Source organism: Lotus japonicus, chromosome 3, assembly GCF_012489685.1.
Source record: "Lotus japonicus ecotype B-129 chromosome 3, LjGifu_v1.2".
Taxonomy (NCBI): domain Eukaryota; kingdom Viridiplantae; phylum Streptophyta; class Magnoliopsida; order Fabales; family Fabaceae; genus Lotus; species Lotus japonicus.
Window position 1 is genome coordinate 2,249,975 of NC_080043.1, and position 17,939 is coordinate 2,267,913.

General features: G+C 34.8%; 1 protein-coding gene across 1 annotated transcript; it reads right to left on the bottom strand.

Annotated features, from left to right (window-relative positions):
* Positions 1 to 3,032: 3,032 nt before the first annotated feature.
* On the bottom strand, positions 3,033 to 5,419 carry LOC130742462 (protein MAIN-LIKE 1-like). The gene is made up of 4 exons (XM_057594568.1): positions 5,287 to 5,419; positions 3,844 to 4,690; positions 3,667 to 3,757; positions 3,033 to 3,573 (listed from the first exon to the last, which is right to left on the bottom strand). The coding sequence occupies exons 2-4, from the start codon at positions 4,680 to 4,682 to the stop codon at positions 3,415 to 3,417; spliced, it is 1,089 nt and encodes a 362-aa protein (XP_057450551.1). The 5' UTR covers positions 4,683 to 4,690; positions 5,287 to 5,419; the 3' UTR covers positions 3,033 to 3,414.
* Positions 5,420 to 17,939: the final 12,520 nt, after the last annotated feature.

Consider the following 17,939-nt stretch of genomic DNA (forward strand, 5'->3'; position numbering starts at 1 on the left):
CGTGATGTCATGTTTGGTTTGCTAAATAAAAGAATTAGCTTTGTCATGTGAAATGGAATCATTTTGCTGATATTTCACCTATGGAGGTCTGCTATGAATTGTATAAAAGAATTTCATTGAAAATTAGTATTCTAATAAAAACTTTTCTCAATAATGTTTTAATTTTGGTTGCTTGTTGCATGGGATGTTATTACATGCAGTGTTTTGAACAGTGAACTTGAGATTGGACTAGCTAGAGCTTAGAGTCACATTTGTCTCCTCTTTGAGAGTGTTTATAAGAAAGCATCTATTGAAGGAACAGAAGATTCTTGTGAGGGAAGCTATGATTCTAATGGTTCAGAGAAAAGCCTTGATTCATTTGTTTACCAGGTTAGAGTAGAAGCAGTTTGTGACGTTTATTATTTTATAATGCATATGACATTTCGCTATTTGACATTTCGCTATTTGACATATTTCTATCTTTATTATGTTGACTATACTAATTTATCATGTTCTTGGCTGCTGTTAAGTAGGATTTTTATGCTGTCAACTTTCACTCCAATCCTGAAGATCAGAAGGTTTTTATTTTTGATCAGGTCCAAGTCCAACTGCTTGTAGCTATTGATTGTGTGTTCCATATGTGATGTATTATTGCATTGTTTACTCTTATTCATTAGTAAAGTTGTCCACTTAAGTTACATGTGGATTTGAATCTTGAGATGGTTTGTCAGAGATGTTAACTTTATAAATACTCGAGATGTTATCCACTGTAGTTTTTTTTTTGAACGTATCCACTGTAGTTATTCATTCTTATAGTTATTTTAACTTACATGTTATTTGAGGTGATCAAAGTTATCGTTTTTTTTTGAAATTGATCTAAGTTATCGTTGTTAGAAGATAAACAATCGTGATAAACAATTGTTGAAATTCCATGAAATTTGAATATAATGGGTAGGACATGGGGTACCCAAAATTTGAATGTTAGATTGCAAGCGGGGGGGGGGGGGAAGTAGCTTAAAAGGTTCTAAAAAGTAATTGAATTTCAAAAAAAAACCACTATGATGGCCACGGTTTAAAAACTGTGGTAAAAAAGGCATTAGTAAACCGTGGCATAAACTTGTCAAAAAACCGTGGTTGAAATTTCCAAAGCCACGGTTTTCCAAATGCGGCATTATGTAAACCGTGGCATTAAAGTTTTGAGCAAACCGTGGCTTTAAATTGACAAAACCGTGGCACTTGAGCTTGGCCACGGCCACATACACTGCGACACGAAAACCGTGGCAAAACCGCGACGTAAGCTTTCAACCACGGTTTTTTAACATGAGCCTGCAGTTTTTCGTCCGCGGTGGAAGGCAAAAAATGTTGTAGTGGGAATTTCTCTAGTGGGAAGAAAGCAAAGTACCTTGTTACATACCCTCTAATTCTAGGAGATGATTTAGACAAATTGACTCAGAAATTTGGTATCTCACCTGGAGATTTTTTGGAACAAAATCACTTGAACCCCTTGTCCACTTAAACCCCAATTGATGATGACCCCATCAGAATATTTGAAATTCCAGATTCTCCTTCTCCCCACCTAGTTTTCTTCCCACAAATCCAGTGCCTAAGCCACATGAATCACTAGAATCATCACATTTGTATATTGCAGGATCTGTCTTAGGACTTGTGTTTTTCACAACATTGCTTGCAAGTGGACTCTACATGAAGAGAGTGAGAAAAAGTGATTCTGTAAACTCATTCAACATAACAAGTTCTCCTTCTCTCACTTTATGCATGAAAACCTCTCCTTGCTTGGTGTATGTTATGGTGAGGGCAGTGATTCTTGGTCTTATTTAGTTTTTGAGTTGCTTAAAAATGAATGCTTGAGGGAGATTATATCTGATCCATTCAATCCTCTAAACTGGTACAGAAGGACACAAATAGCATTTGATATTGCAACATGTCTTTACTATTTGCATTACTGTTCTTTTCCTTCCATAGCTCACATGAATGTTAATTAGTACTAGAAATATTTTCATTTCTGCAAACTTGAGAGGAAAATTGGCAGATGTTGGTGGTGCAACTAAATGAAATGGCAGCACAGAAATTTGTTAGTGTAATTGCAGGGTAATAGAAGATTGCATTCAGTATTGTATTATTCCCCCTTGTTGGGTCTTCTAATTACTCATAAATTTAGTGGACAGAGAAAAATCATTGTCGGCAACTAACACTTTCTAGAGGCTAAGCTTTTTTTCCCTTTACTTTTCTCTTCTTGGGTTTCGAATCTGGTGGATGTGGTTAGAAGTTTATGGTTTGATGGGGTGTTGATTTGAGGTCTGGAAGTTTATGGGTATATTTGGGAGGTCTGATGTTGGTTTAGGCTTGATGGAGTTTTTGCTGGTGCTAAACTTTTGGTTGCTGGGTTTAGGTTTTGATTAGAGGTTGAGTAAGGGATGATGTATCAGAGATGCAAGAAAGGCTCAAGCTTTGGAAAGAACACAACCAGATTTATGAGTGGCAAGGACTGATTTTCCAGTGAAGTTTCGGAGGGAATATGAAGAAGGAGCCACGTAGGATGCCAACATGTAAAAAAACATGACATTTGGCATTTTCCGTTTTAGGGACTAACGGAAAACTCAACCAAGGACGAACTTGACCGACGGCAACACATTCAGGGATGAAAAACGATCATTTCCAAAGTATGAGGACCAGTTCGTCATAAGTGAACACAGTCAGGGACCAAAATGGCTGTTTACTCAATATGAAACTATTGTCTAAATTTACAAACAGTCAGACTTTTGTGTACCTTATATATTTAGGCCAAGGTTGTATCATGGTTAGTTATTGTCCCCACCTCTTATTTTTAGACCACCACCTCTTGTTTTTAGACCACCACCTCTTGTTCTGTGTCTAACTCTTTGTCTTTTTAACACAGGTGCAGGTTCTTCATCATCACAGGTAAAATGTTGAGTTGGTTCAGCTTCCTCATCATGTGCAGATGTTGATTTTGATGGAAGGATCCTTTTTAAAGCACTCGACATTTCATCACAATAATTCTTAATAGAATCAGGTGATTTACAGTGATTTCGAATTAAATGTACGAAGGAATGCTGTAACAATAATTAGTAACATGTTACAAAAACATTAAGAAATGGTAAGTGCGGGGCTAATAATTTTATGTGTGTGCAATGTTTAAGATAAATGTACCATGCCATTTAAAATTACAGCCTCATGTGATATATATCGCCGAGTGCGGGGTATATACCATTTCATATACTCAGAGTTTTCATTTAAAGTACCGGAATATGGATCACCATCAATCAATCGATTATATCTATCATCCCACTGAGCAATCGACTTGTGATGATGATCAGGCCAATGATAATCTTGTTTTCCCCGTAAATCATCTTTGCAAAATTCATCCAAATTAGGTGGATCATTTGGAATGCATTGACGTCATCCAAATTGTCGCTTGACCCTATCTAACGGATGCCATTGCACAGTAGAAAAACATATCAATGGCACCATTGCATAAATAACATTGGGGAGGATGTCCACATGATCAATCAATCCCCTGATGTTCAATTCTTCATAAGGATAAGGCGTCCATTTAAACTGAAGAGAAATTATTTCAAAAGTTATACAAGATTGAGTATATAGATAAATATAAAAAACTTGCTTTAGACTTATGTAATTGGAAGTACTAACATCATCTATACCCAACCCGTCAAATTTTTTCCGTATGACATTTGTTGCACTATGGATTGGGATTGTTGTGCTCTTCTTCGGACAAGACCATCTGATATTACAAAAAGTGTATGAGTGGCAAAGTTATCATTTTACATATAATTTATAATTTAAAATGTCCTCAGACATGAGATATACCTTTGTGCAAGAGGGAAGCCAACTCCTTGCTCCACCCTGTTTACAAAAATGGAATTTATAGTGGGTGCAATGCATTGAAGGCGACTATATGCCCATGATTGGAGAAGCAACATGCATCCTCCAATGTTTCTCTGGTTAGGATTTGTTGCTCGGTCCAAAGCACTGTACAAGCAAGCCAAAACAGCTGCACCCCAACTATAATTTTTTGCAGCCGGTAAGTTGTCCAACAACAAAAGATACATCAAATGAATAGACTGCCCAGATGATTCAACAAATAAAATATTCCCCATTAACAACATGATGTGGGCTCTAGCATGTTGTTCAATTACACTTTGTGGCACGTAGTTAGTAGAAGGAAGTTTCTGGATAAGGGTTTCAAGCCAAGTTAGTTTTACCATACTTCCCTTTAATTGATTAAATGGGGGACTATCTCCCAATAATCGTAAACAAGTTGGCCCCCACTCATTAGAACTACTACCAGTGACGGCATCTCCATCAATGGGAAGCCCAAGTTGCAACAAGACGTCTTGTAATGTTATTGTAGCCTCACCATAAGGAAAATGGAATGTGTGGGTCTCTCTTCTCCAACGCTCCACAAGTGCATTTACTAGTTGTTGATCAATAGTGACATCATTTATTGAGATGATCGGACCAAAACCAGCCTTAACTATTTCATCCTTTACACGATGGTCCAAGAGATCTAGAGTAACCACGTGCCATCGATGTCTCGCTCTAAGCATCCTTACATAATCATCATGTTTCCAAATTTCATTTGAAATATGCTCTTCCTGATGGCACAACAATGAGGTATCAACTGGTCCAGATTGCAAGAAGTCCATTTCTCCAACTGAATCAATAAAGGAAGAGGTTTTTACTTTTCCACCCAACCAAAATATAAAAACAACTACATTTAAACATCTTCAGATATTATCATTTTAGATCATCAAAAGTTAAAGTAGAAAATAGTAAGTTAAGAATTAAGCCTCACTCACTCACTCAATCATCACCCAATGGCTGTAATTGCAAAAATAAAAAAAATCTTTAAGCTTTGAGACACAGAAATGAATAAATACGCAGTGTTCCCAAACCTAAAAGGACAACAAAGTAATTAAACCAACATTTCCAATACAACCATGAATTTGGAGAGGTAGTTTTGAAGTAATTAATAAAACTTCAAAGGCTATACAGTAATCATTATTAATACAACTTTAACTCAATTTTCTTTTTCTTTTTTTATGATAAATCTTCTATGGTGCAATATAAAAGTATTCCAATTCTTTCAAATCCCAATTCTTTCAAAAATAATTTGTTTAATTTGGTGAAATAATAAGGCAAGGAGGTTTCCTTTTATATACATAAGCTAAATAGTAAAGAAGCAGCAACTTGATTAACATCAATGAAAGGAGCAAAGGTGAACAGAGACAGAGTAAACAATATACTCACGGTGGATGGAGAGCAGGCACGAAGCAAAAAATTAAAGATGAAAACTGTACTACGAGGGTACGAGGCCGGAACTCGCTGAGATTCGATGTGGTTAACTCAAGCTTCTTCTTAGGTGTTGTGGAGTGGGGCTGTGTGGTATTCAGTAACATAAAAGTATAAAACCCTACTTTTGGATGGATTTGGGCTGGTTATTTAAATTTGAGCCCAAAATATACATAGAGACAACATTTGTTTTTACTATTTTTTTTGTCTTGTTTTATTTTGTTACACACGAATAAGTCGAAACTTAATTACAAACAAGTGGAAACTTCCCAATGTAATTGGTAACTTGCCAATGTCATTGAAAACTTCTCAATTCTCTAAAGTCTAAACATCTAAACAATGTGTTTACAAGCCGAACCCAAAATACAAGTTTAGTTTCGGCATGTAAGAATATATATTTGTATGTTATATACATTCTAAATCACATTAATTAATTAATTAATTAATTAGATTCATTATTTATTAATATTAATTTTGTATATTTGACACTTAGTTGTGCCAATGTTAGTGCTCTAGTTTACTTTAGTATTCTAAATCACATTAATTACATTCATAACTCATCAATTTTGTCTATTTGCATCTTAGTTGTGAATTGTTGTGAATTCAGTTACCCGCAAAAATAGGTACGTGGATGTGGTAAATACTCATGAATTTTGTTGGCAAGTGCAAAGTGCAAATGTTCTGTTTTTTAAACATTGTGGTGATGGGTCAAAAAGAGTTTTTACATTTTAAAGTATTAAGTAAAACTACTCAGTTTTGGTACAAAGAAATAAAGAGCATAAAATGGTGCAACACATTCTGCTCCAAAATATATAGTTACGTATTGTTACGTAGAATTCTAGTAACAAGTTGATTTGTCTTATGCTTAACTTAGAAATTGAAAATGACATTTGAATATTTGGGGAACGTAAGAGGCTAGTATTTTGTATTTGTAGGTTTAAATTAAATTTTCAGTTTTAACCAAACTCTAATTAATTAGAAAAATTCTTTTTTTAAAGTAAGTTTACTAATAATCATGTTTTTTAAAATAAGTACACTATAGGAAAGTATTCAAAGGAATCTTTTTGAATTTAAGGCTAACAAACAAACGTAATTACAAACAAGTCCAAACTTCCCAATGTCATTGGCTACTTGCCAATTCTCTAAATTCTTAACATCTAAAGAACATCAATAGTTTACAAGCCCAACCCAAAATACAGTTCAATTTGGGCATCTAAGAATATATATATTTGTGACATTATGTTTTATAGATTCTAAATCACATTAATTAATTAATTAGATTAATTATTCATTAATTTTGTATATTTAAGACTTAGTTGTGGCAATGTTATTTTCAACTTCCTAGTACTCTAGTTTAGTTTATACCATTCTAAATCACATTAATTACATTCATTACTCATGAATTTTGTCTATTTGCATCTTAGTTGTGAATTGTTGTGAACTTAACTTGGTTACAGCTCCAAAAATAGGTACGTGGACGTGGTACATACTCATGAATTTTGTTGGCAAGTGCCAAATGTTCTGTTTTTTAAATCTTGTGCTGATGGGTCAAAAAGAGTTTTTACATTTTAAAGTATTAAATAAAACTGCTCAGTTTTCGTACTAAGGAAGAAAGAGTATAAAATGGTGCAACACATTCTGCTCCAAAATATTTAGTTACGTATTGTGTAGAATTCTAGTAACAAGTTGATTTGTCTTATGCTTAACTTAGAATTGAAAATGACATCTGAATATTTGGGGAAGCTAAGAGGCTAGTATTTTGTATTTGTAGGTTTAAATTAAATTTTTAGTTTTAACCAAACTCTAATTATTTACAATAATTCTTTTTTTTAAGTCAAGTTTACTAATAATCATGTTTTTTAAAATAAGTACACTATAGGAAAGTATTCCAAGGAATCTTTTTGAATTCAACGCGCTAACAAACAAACTTAATTTAATTAGAAACAAGTCCAAACTTCCCAATGTCATTGGCAACTTGCCAATGTCATTGGAAACTTGCCAATTCTCTAAAGTCTTAACATCTAAACAACATGCATAGTTTAGCAGCCCAACCCAAAATACAATTCATCTAAGAATATATATTTGTGACACTATCTTTTATATAGATTCTAAATCACATTAATTAATTAGATTCATTAATTTTGTATATTTAAGACTTAGTTGTGGCAATGTTATTTTGCAACTTGGTAGTGCTCTAGTTTAGTTTAGCATTATAAATCACATTAATTACATTCATTACTCATAAATTTTGTCTATTTGCATTGTAGTTGTGAATTGTTGTGAATTGAACTTGGTCACGGCTCAAGAAATAGGTACGTAAATAGGTACGTGGACGTGGTACATACTCAAGAATTTTGTTGGCAAGTGCAAAATGTTCTATTTTTTAGACCTTGTGCTGATGGGTGAAAAAGAGTTTTTACATTTTAAAGTATTAAGTAAAACTTCTCAGTTTTGGTACTAAGAAAGAAAGAGTATAAAATGGAGCAACACATTCTGCTCCAATATATATAGTTACGTATTGTTAGGTAGAATTCTAGTAAGAAGTTGATTTGTCTTATGCTTAACTTAGAAATTGAAATTGACATCTGAATATTTGGGGAAGGTAAGAGGCTAGTATTTTGTATTTGTAGGTTTAAATTAAATTTTTAGTTTTAACTAAACTCTAATTAATTATAAAAATTCTTTTTTTTAAGTCAAGTTTACTAATAATCATGTTTTTTATAATAAGTACACGCTTGAAGTTGAGCCCTTCTAACCACCTTGTTGGAGCCATGACATTTGGATTTCATTGAATCCTAGTTAGCCGTGTCCTTGTGCAAGATGGTCTCCATGATTCTTCTTTCAATGGATTGAAAGAGGTAGTTCTTTGCCTTGAGATCCTACAATTTTCCCTCTTCATGCGCCTTTTTCTGCTCTAGGGTTGGATTCGGTGGCAATACTAGAATTCCCTGCTCGATAAGACTCCAATATTCCTTGGATCTCATCAAGGTCATGGCAGAAGTAGAAATGAGATTTAACAGGCAAAGCCAGGAGAGATGGGGTATGTGGTGGCTGTGGTGTCCTTTTTACGATGGAACTATTCCATAAGTTTCCAAACAAGTAAACAAATCTATTTCCTCCCATGAGCCCCTACTTTTCCTATACCTGTATAAAACTATTTTCTCATTAATGCTGTCACCTTTTGTCGTCATTCAACTATCTCCTTTCTTTTTCTCTAGTTGGACGAATGCATGCAACTAATTTCAACCTTTTACTTTTTTTTTTTTGGATAAGCCATTGAATAATATAAAAAGGCACAGGGGCATGTCTTGGTATGACTTTGCTAGCTGCTGCATTCAATTACTTACATAAATTCAATCCAAGTATTCATTTCATTCAACAAATAGAGATTCATTTTCCTTTGAATCCCTATAGCACACGGCCCCTTTTTTTTTTTGGTTACATTAATTTTTTTTTGTTTACACACGGCCCCTTTGACATCATGTTTTAGTTCTGTTTATTTATTGACTTATTTGGACACAATCACTATATCTAGTTACCCCAATTTGTTATCCATAACGGGAAATTGGGATTTGGAATAACAGACACACCTTCAATTCCTCTCCTCTCTCCTTAGTCCTTATCTCACCAAGGCCAATTTGACAAACATTGTTCCGTACTTGTTAATTATATTATGACACTGACAAAACAAAACATGGTCAATGGTAATCACAAACACTAAGATTGATATAGTCCACATGGACTTATTGATAGACTTGACATAGTAATGACGTATTGTTATGAACAAAAATTTGAAATAAATATGCAACAGAAAGCATTGTGAGCACGACTTTCCAAATCAAAACCAAGCACATCTCAGGAAGGAAACTGTTATTCTATCATGTCAATAAATAAAGCTGCATTAGAAAATTTGACCCTCACTTAGGAGGCTCTGTAAAATTCACCTATCTTCACACATCCCTTTCAATTTGACTTCACTACACTATCCCTTCCAATATAAATAACTTGTATTTCCTGTATTTTCCACTATATCTATCATCTCAATAATTAAATCTGCATTAGAAATTTGACCCTAGGAGGCTGACTTAGGAGGCTTTGTAACATTCACCTATCTTCACACCCCATTTCAATTTGACTTCACTACACCATCCCTTCCAATATAAATTACTTCTATTTCCTCTATTTTCCACTATATCTAAAAAATACCTTCTGCCTTTAGTTATATTTATCGACCACCGTCTATACCTTTGTCCAACCCTTCCTAAAAAAGGTTTTTACCACGTATTTGCCTCCATTTGTCACTTGTAAAGTATAGTTAATGTTGTTAATGCTCTTATTTAGGTAGAAATAGTGTGACAAAGGAAAGGAGGGAGTAAATATTATTTCAATGAAATCAAACTGAATTTTGGAATTAAATAAAAAAAGACATTATTTTCGTATTTTCCAAATTAATTTTTGGGCAAGTTGCCAATTTTATTTTTTGGGCAAGTTGCCAATTTTATTGGCAGGTTGCAAGATTTTAATAAATTTAGTTTTGTTTTCTGGACTAACCGACTAACGAAGAATCTTCACGAGCCTTTGGAGCCACGGGATTCCCGTGTAAGTCGAGTCCGAGGAAGCTGTGTGCTTTTCAACGCACGTAGGGGATGCTAATTTGAATTGAAGGGAGAGCAGAGGACACAGAAGATAGGTACTGTAAAGGGAGAGGAAGGTCAGACGCTATTTTGTATTTCTAGATTTGAATTAAATTTTCTGTTACCAAAGTCTAATTAGAATAGAAGAATTCTTTTTCTTAAGTTAAGTTTAGTAATAATTATGAATATTTTGAATTTCAATCCATTTAATTTTGTGTGAATTAAGTATTAAGGTTTTTTTTTAAATGACTACACTATAGGAAAAAGTATTCCAACGAAATCTTTTTGAATTCAAGCGTAAAAGACAAACTTAATTACAAACAAGTGCAAACTTCCCAATGTCATTGGCAACTTGCCAATGTGAAATATATATTTCCATTATTTTCTATATATATTGTAAATCACATTAATTAATTTGTTTTATTACTGATGAATTTTGTTGTGCCAATGTCATTTTGCAACTTGCTAATACTTTTTTTTTTGCTTCATCGGAAAGAGTACAAAAAAACACCAGAAAAACTAACCAAAACCTAGCTTGTCTCTCAACATGAGAGTTTCAAGCTCCACAAAGGGTGAATCCAGGATTCTAACTCCAGGAGGAGGAGACCTAACAGCAAATTTAGCCATGCAATCAGCCGATGAGTTACACTCTCTCGCAATCCGCTTGATGGAGATCGACCAATCTCGGTCTAGCCAATCCTTTATCTCTCGGGCTTGTGGGAAGTATATTTGAGCTTCAACATCCTCTAAGACTGAAATCAGCTCACTGCAATCAACTTCACACCTCACCTCGCGATATCCTTCCGCCCAAGCGAGTTTCAGGCCTTCTAATAGAGCTTTAGTCTCCACTAGAAGAGCGTTCCCTCCTTCCTCGTAGCTGACAAACCCTCCTTTCCAGTGGCCGTGATGATCACGAAGAAGCCCGCCACCTCCCATCAGATTCTCCTGTTCCCGATAACTGCCATCTGTGTTAAGTTTGATCTTCCCCAATGGCGGTGGCTTCCACCTGGTGGCTAGTAACATGTCTGATTCTTGAGGCTTGCTACTGATTAATAAGAAACTGTCATGGTCATGACACATTTTCCGCCACGCTGTTTCTAGATTCCAAGGTATGTCTTCAAAAAGCCCACTATTTCTCCATTTCCAGTTGCCCCAACTTGCTAATACTAGTGCTGTAGTTTTGTTAAGAAATAGGTATGTGCACTCATGAATTTTGTTGGTAAGTGCAAAGTGCAAATGTTCTATTTTTTAAATCAGGTATGTGTTTTGTTTAGTTAAGAAATAGGTATGTGCCTCAGAGTTTTTCCATTTTAAAGTATTAAGGAAAACTTCTTCGTTTTGGTACTCAAAAAGAAAGAGCCTAAAATGATGCAAGATATTTTGCTCAAATATATGCTTAACTAAGAATTCAAAGTGAATTGAAAGTAACATGTGAATATTTGGGGAAGGTTAGAGCATGGTTGTGAATCTTTAGAGATTATCTAATGTTGTTGGCATGGGGAGGTACACTGGAGCTAATGTGGTAACGTAATCTCGTGTAATGTCATCTCGTAGTAAAAAACTAATACTTTTAATACTATAATAATAATTAAATCACATTAATAGTACTAAAAATTATCCAAATTATCCAACAATTACAATTAAAAGCATGTATTAAATTACCAAATATCCAAATCTAAAGTATGTAAGTTATAACACAAATACAAGTTGTTAGGATAAACTTAAAAAAAGAACAAATAATCACTAGTCATCCAAAGTTAGGAGGAAGCGGCACTAGAGGAGGAGGAAGTTGTGTTTGTGGTTGCGCGAGATGATAGTGAAGGCGAGAGAAATAGTGGAAACAACGAAAGAGTTGAGTGGAAACAATACAAGTAAGTGCAAACCCTTGTGAGTTAAATGATTTAAATAGCTTTTTGAACAAAACATTTTTGACAATACAACCTAATCTCGTGTAGAGATATTACATGACATTAAGAAATATGTTCACATATCACCGGATATTTTAAAAAATTGTGATATCGTAATGTGGTAATGGGTTAGACGCTATTTTGCATTTTGTATTTGTAGGTTTGAATTAAATTTTCCGTGTTAACCAAACTCTAATTAGAATTGTTTTTTTTTAAGTCAAGTTTTGTAATCATGTTTATTTTGAATTTCAATGCATTTAATTTTGTGTCAATTAAACATTAAGTTACAAAGAAACAAGTCGCAACTTGGAATGTGTCAATTAAGCATTAAGGCAACTTGCAATGGAAACTTGCCAATGTCATTAGCAACTTGCCAATGTCAATTGGAAACTAGACAATTCTCTAAAGTCTTCTAATTAAACATCTAAACAACACGCATAGTTTACAACGTTGGTTACAGGGTTACATAGAGGATTTCCTACCGCCAATTCTCTCGCACCTCACACCTAGTCTAGTGTGAATCCCTCCTAATCCCTCCTAGTCTAAATCTCTCCTAGGTCGATTGAATATCGCAAGATAATCCCTTCCTGTGCGAAATGCACCTCTTCGTGCCTGACCTCTAGTGCGGAGTCCCCTCCTAGGGACAGCTGGATCGGGTTCAGGATGGACAACATGGAGAACGGGAGGGGGGAGGTAGGTGGAGGTGGTGGACTAGGTGGATCGGGCTCAGGATGGACAACATGGAGAACTGAATGGGGGGCGGTAGGTGGAGTTGGTGGGGGTGTCTCTGCATCTAATGCAGCAACAATAGCATTAGTTAATTCCGTGCCAGCATCAACATTCATATGTCGGTACCAACCAAAAATATTGGATAAAATATGTGCATAAACAACCGTGGGATTAGTATTCCAATCAGAAGTTGGATTGGTATTCAAATCCGAAGCTACCCCCAACTCCCTCAAGAATTACGTCTATGGGAGGAAGTGCCATGGCCTAAAAAAAGAAAATTCAAGGATAGGGTGAGATACAAAACAAAGAAATAAAATGTAATAGTAAATGTATGCTTTAAAAAAAACAAGAAATGTATGAATACTTTCAATGAAAACCATAATGGGATACACATCATGTAAAATCACACTAATTTAGTAAATCAAAATTTGCACAAGATTTGCAGAGCATGCACTAATTTAGTATTGCAAAAAGTAAAAACTACGTTATAAGCTACTTAGATTAGACAATTTCTTGCATCTATTATGTGAAAGTACTGTCAAAATTTAGAAATAGATAGAAACCAGTTATAATGTAATAGGATAAACATATAATTGAGAGCTTTAGCAACATGAAATCCTAACACAAAAATTGGAGTCAAAGAAAGAGTTAGCCCCGAAGTAGATAGAAATCGGTAAAAATATTACTACTCCTGGTTCACTCATTTCTTGCAACAACAGAATTAACATTTAGCAAAAAGAAAAATTATCCCCTATTTAAATGGGGGAGCATAGCATCTCAGATGCCCATTATATTAGAATTATTAGAATTACCGAGACTTAACTCAACACAACATACAAACCAACAAGAATTTAGGGTTGCTCAACCATTTATTTATTTATAAGCACCATTCATTTATAAGGACTTCATTGATATTTCTCTAGCAAATGATGTGACACTCTAACATACTCCCTCTAACATACTCCCTCTCTTTCGTCATTTTCATTTTTATAAGAAACACTTTTATTAAAGTCATTTTTATAAGAAACTCTCTTATTAAATTAAGTCAAATAATCCATTCAAATACAAAAACACATCCATGCAAAAATTTGGAGAGAAATGGCAAGCACCCAAGTATTTGTCAACATTTATTGTTCTTGTAAAAAGAAAAAGAGATCATTGAAATTAAATATTTTTTATAAAAAATATTAGTTTACTTGATTTATGTGATTTTTGCAAGGCATTTCTTATAAAAATGACCTGAGAGTGATTACTAGCTACCCCTATAATTCACCAATAGTTCAGTGGCAGTGTGGAGGACTAGCGAAAAGAAAGAAAATTGAAGGTCACAAAATTCAGGCCCTAAAAAGAAATTAATCACAGTTACCAGAAAACAAATCTTAATTGGCCTTGAACACAGTTTAAGTGGTTCATTGACATAGCATAGTGTTTTCAAATTGCAGTTCATGTTTAGATTCTGACCTGAGAGACAAGGGCTGAGGGGAAGGGTAAACCGTAAACCGAGGAGGAGAGTTCATAGACCAAAGGCGAGGCAGAGAAACAGCGCGTCAGAGATGGCAAGTGGCACGAGAGGTCGGCGATCCGCGTGGAGCGAAGGTTAGTGACGTCGCGTCACAGAGAGGTTGAGGCATGAAGAAGATGGTTTGAGGGTAAGTGGTAGGAAGAAACCTTCCAAACCCTAGCAGAAGAAAAAGAAATTAAGAAGAAGTCAAAAGATATGAGCAAGCTCAAGTTTTATGATTAATTTCTTAGATAGGTTGTGTATTTGGACTCTTGGGACAAGCCCACCCAATAACTTCACTTGATTGAATATTGAAATCCTAGTACATTATACTATTAATACGTGGCATAATAATAATGGAATACTACTCAACTAGAAATTATACCCGTGCGTTGCACGGGTTTATTTATAATTTTTAAAAAATTATATATGATTATTATAATTTTAATAAATATATAAATATTAAAATATTTTTAATAATAAAATATAATAAATTAAATAATTATGGAGGTGAGACATTTCATTGAATAGAATTAGAGTTCTCTAGATCTAAATAATTAATATTACTCAAATTTAATATTGATTAAAAAAAAACTTTATTGAAAAACAATAAAAATGAGAACAACCTTCTCATTTATATAATTGCATTGGGTCACAACATACCCATATATGTTGTTCCCTACCACACCCTTGATTTGCCAAAAAGTTTGTCACAGTGTTTCCCTCACGCAATACATGCACCACACCAACACACTGAATTATAGACATCTGATGATCTATATGATTAAATACATGTTCCAATTTTCATGACCGCTTATCTCCTCTAGACATTCACCCAACCACTAAGGAGGAATCACTCTCAACCACCACATTTGAAAATTTAAATTGCTAGAAAAATAACAAAGCATGTAACACTACTTGAACCTTCGTAAAAAATCCACAACTATTCAGTTCCTTTTGCAAAGTAACATGAAACCTCCCCTTCTTGATCCCTCAAAACCCTGTCAATACCACTCACCATTGGGTTCCCTTTCGACGCCCCATCCACATTACACTTCAAAACAGTGGCTGGCGGTGACTCCCAATACATTGTACGTGACATCTTTTGTTTCTGTGGCCATTCATAACGCTCAAAGCCTCTAGCAAACTGTTCCAAATCATATGGCAATCATTCTACTTTCCCTTAACCCACCAAAACACACAAACCAAGCAATAGTCTTATATATGTTCAAGAGAAATAGCTTTGTTATTAAACACACATGCATTTCTCTCTAGTAATTGATATTAAATAATTAGCCCTGATGTAGTCTTAATATTTTATTCATTAAAAAATATAGAAATTCATTATGTGAATTTGAAATATATTCAAGTAATAAGTTTTTAATATCATAAATAAGTTATAGTGACATATTTTCTTACACTTTATATCCACAATGAAGTAATTTTAACTTTAAAAATTATAATAAGAAATGATTTTTTAGTGTAAATAATTATTTATTAAATTTAAATTTATTGAACTTTGATCATAGTTATTTTACTTTGTTATTCTTTCTCAATCATTTTTACTAATATATAATAGATCAAAAATTATATTTGAAGATTTTTTTTCAACGAATACACACACATTATAGTTAATAGTAAATACCTATAGAGTGCCACTTTTTATTTAAAGACTACTTTTTCTTAATTATTTTTAATAAATATTATTTTATTATAATTAATTTTAACTCTCAATATTTTTTGTATATCAAAATATTACTTAGTTTTATATTAATTTTCTCCCCTTCAATTTATGATTGATAATTAATACTCTAACATTTTTTAATTACTATTGAATAAAATATTTTCTTATAAGTAACTAAAATTTATAATTAATAGTTAATACAATTAACACAAACATGAGTTTTTTATTATTTAAGGAATTTTCTATTTTTACTATTTAATATATAGTACTGCCATTTGATTTAATGTATTTTTTTTTATACTTGATGATTTTTTTCCTGAAATAAAGAAATAATTTTATTATTTAATATAGGTAGCAAAATAGTCTATGGTTAATTTCTTTCAGTTTTCAATCTTTATATTTAATGTATTTAATAAAAAAAATTATTACATAATTTAATTCAAAGGTTACATCTTATTGGCATGTGTAAAGTCAAAAAACAAAAAGATTGACTTGTTTTAAAAGTTACATTATATTGAAAGTTGAATAGAAGTTTAATTTGTTTAACTTTATTATTTAATGCATTTAATACTTATAGCTCAAGTGAGCTTTATATATATATATATATATATATATATATATATAGAAGATGGATAGATTACTAGTACTTGGTAATGAACTTCAGGTCAGATGTAATCCTTCAATCAATTTGATGGGCCTACTTGGATTTCTTGGTATTGGACGGCCCACTGGTGTTCTTGCAATGAACATTGATGAAAGGTATAGTACCTAGAGAGTGGAGAATTGCGCTAGAGAGAATGCTGAATTTCATGTATGATTTCATCAAGTGAGCCAAAGTCCCTTACAATTGGTAACTACCTCCTATTTATAGAGCTTGAGTACTACCTATTGGGCCAATTGGGCCTCCGAGATCAAGGCCCAATTTTAAGGCCTGGGCCCCGCCATAGGGCGGGCTACATGCTGGGCGTTGCCCCTCTAGGGGCTCGCCCAGTCCACTAGTCCACAAGACACCGAGCTCGAAGTATGAGAGCTAAGTGTGTCTTTTAAATGCCTTTACATGTGTCCTATTGTACACTGGGATCTAAGCTGTCAACATGACTTGAGAAAAGTGTGGTAAACTATATCGCCAACATGGCGTGAGCAAAAAGAAACTAACATTTTTAGTCACCCAGTCCACTGACTTGGCGAGCAACCCGAGCCGGCAAGTCCACAAGTCCACAAGCGGCGAGAGCGATTGCTCCGTGTTGGCGATTAGCTGGAGCAGGTACATGATCGTTCGCCGGCGGGCATCATTCTGGAGCGACTAAACTTTGTTGCTGGTATCACCTGTCAGGCGATGGCGTTTGGTTTCTTCAGTGGCGAGGCCTTTCGCGCTTTCCCTTATTTCAAAACTCTTTCAAATCCCTAACTGCCCCACGTGACTGCCCCACGTGATGTGTCAGTTACATCAATTTCCCTCTTTCTCCGGAACCGTCACTTCACTTTTCATAACCGTCCCATCGTGCGCAGTAACTCCCCATTACACGCGATCCACCTTCCCAAAACCATCATGACTTCCAACCTTCCACACGCGTTCAACACGCGTCACCCTTCCAGACTCCCTCCTTTCCCTATAAAAACCCTTCTTCCCTACAATCATCCCTTTCCGAAACCCCTCTTCACCTCCCTAATCGCTTACCAGACTCCTTCTGCCAACTTCCGTTCCGGAGCCATCGCTTATCACCCCTTCCGCTACCCACTCTTCACATCTTACTCCGGTGAGTCCCACTGTCCTTATCTCTGCATCATACACATACTCATCTTTTCCTTTCTTTCACTTCGCTGCCTTCTAAAAATGGCTTCAAACCCTACCTCCCCTAATCACTCCTCTTCCTCCTCCGAAAGCGACCCTGATTCCACCGCCGCCGGCGGCCTCCGTTTAGAGGTTCCGGAGATCCCTGCTTACCGACTAAAAACCTACGCCACTCTGCCCCTTCCAGTCCAAGTAGCCCCCAAACACGAGGCTATAGACCAACCTTCCATCTTCCAAGATAGCGATCTCATTGTGCAATTCGTGAACTCCCTGGGTGGCTTGTCCAATGACGATGAGTTTAACGCCAAACTCAGGATCTGGATTTGCAGTCCCGGGGATCGCCTCTGGCTTCATAAGCCAGACG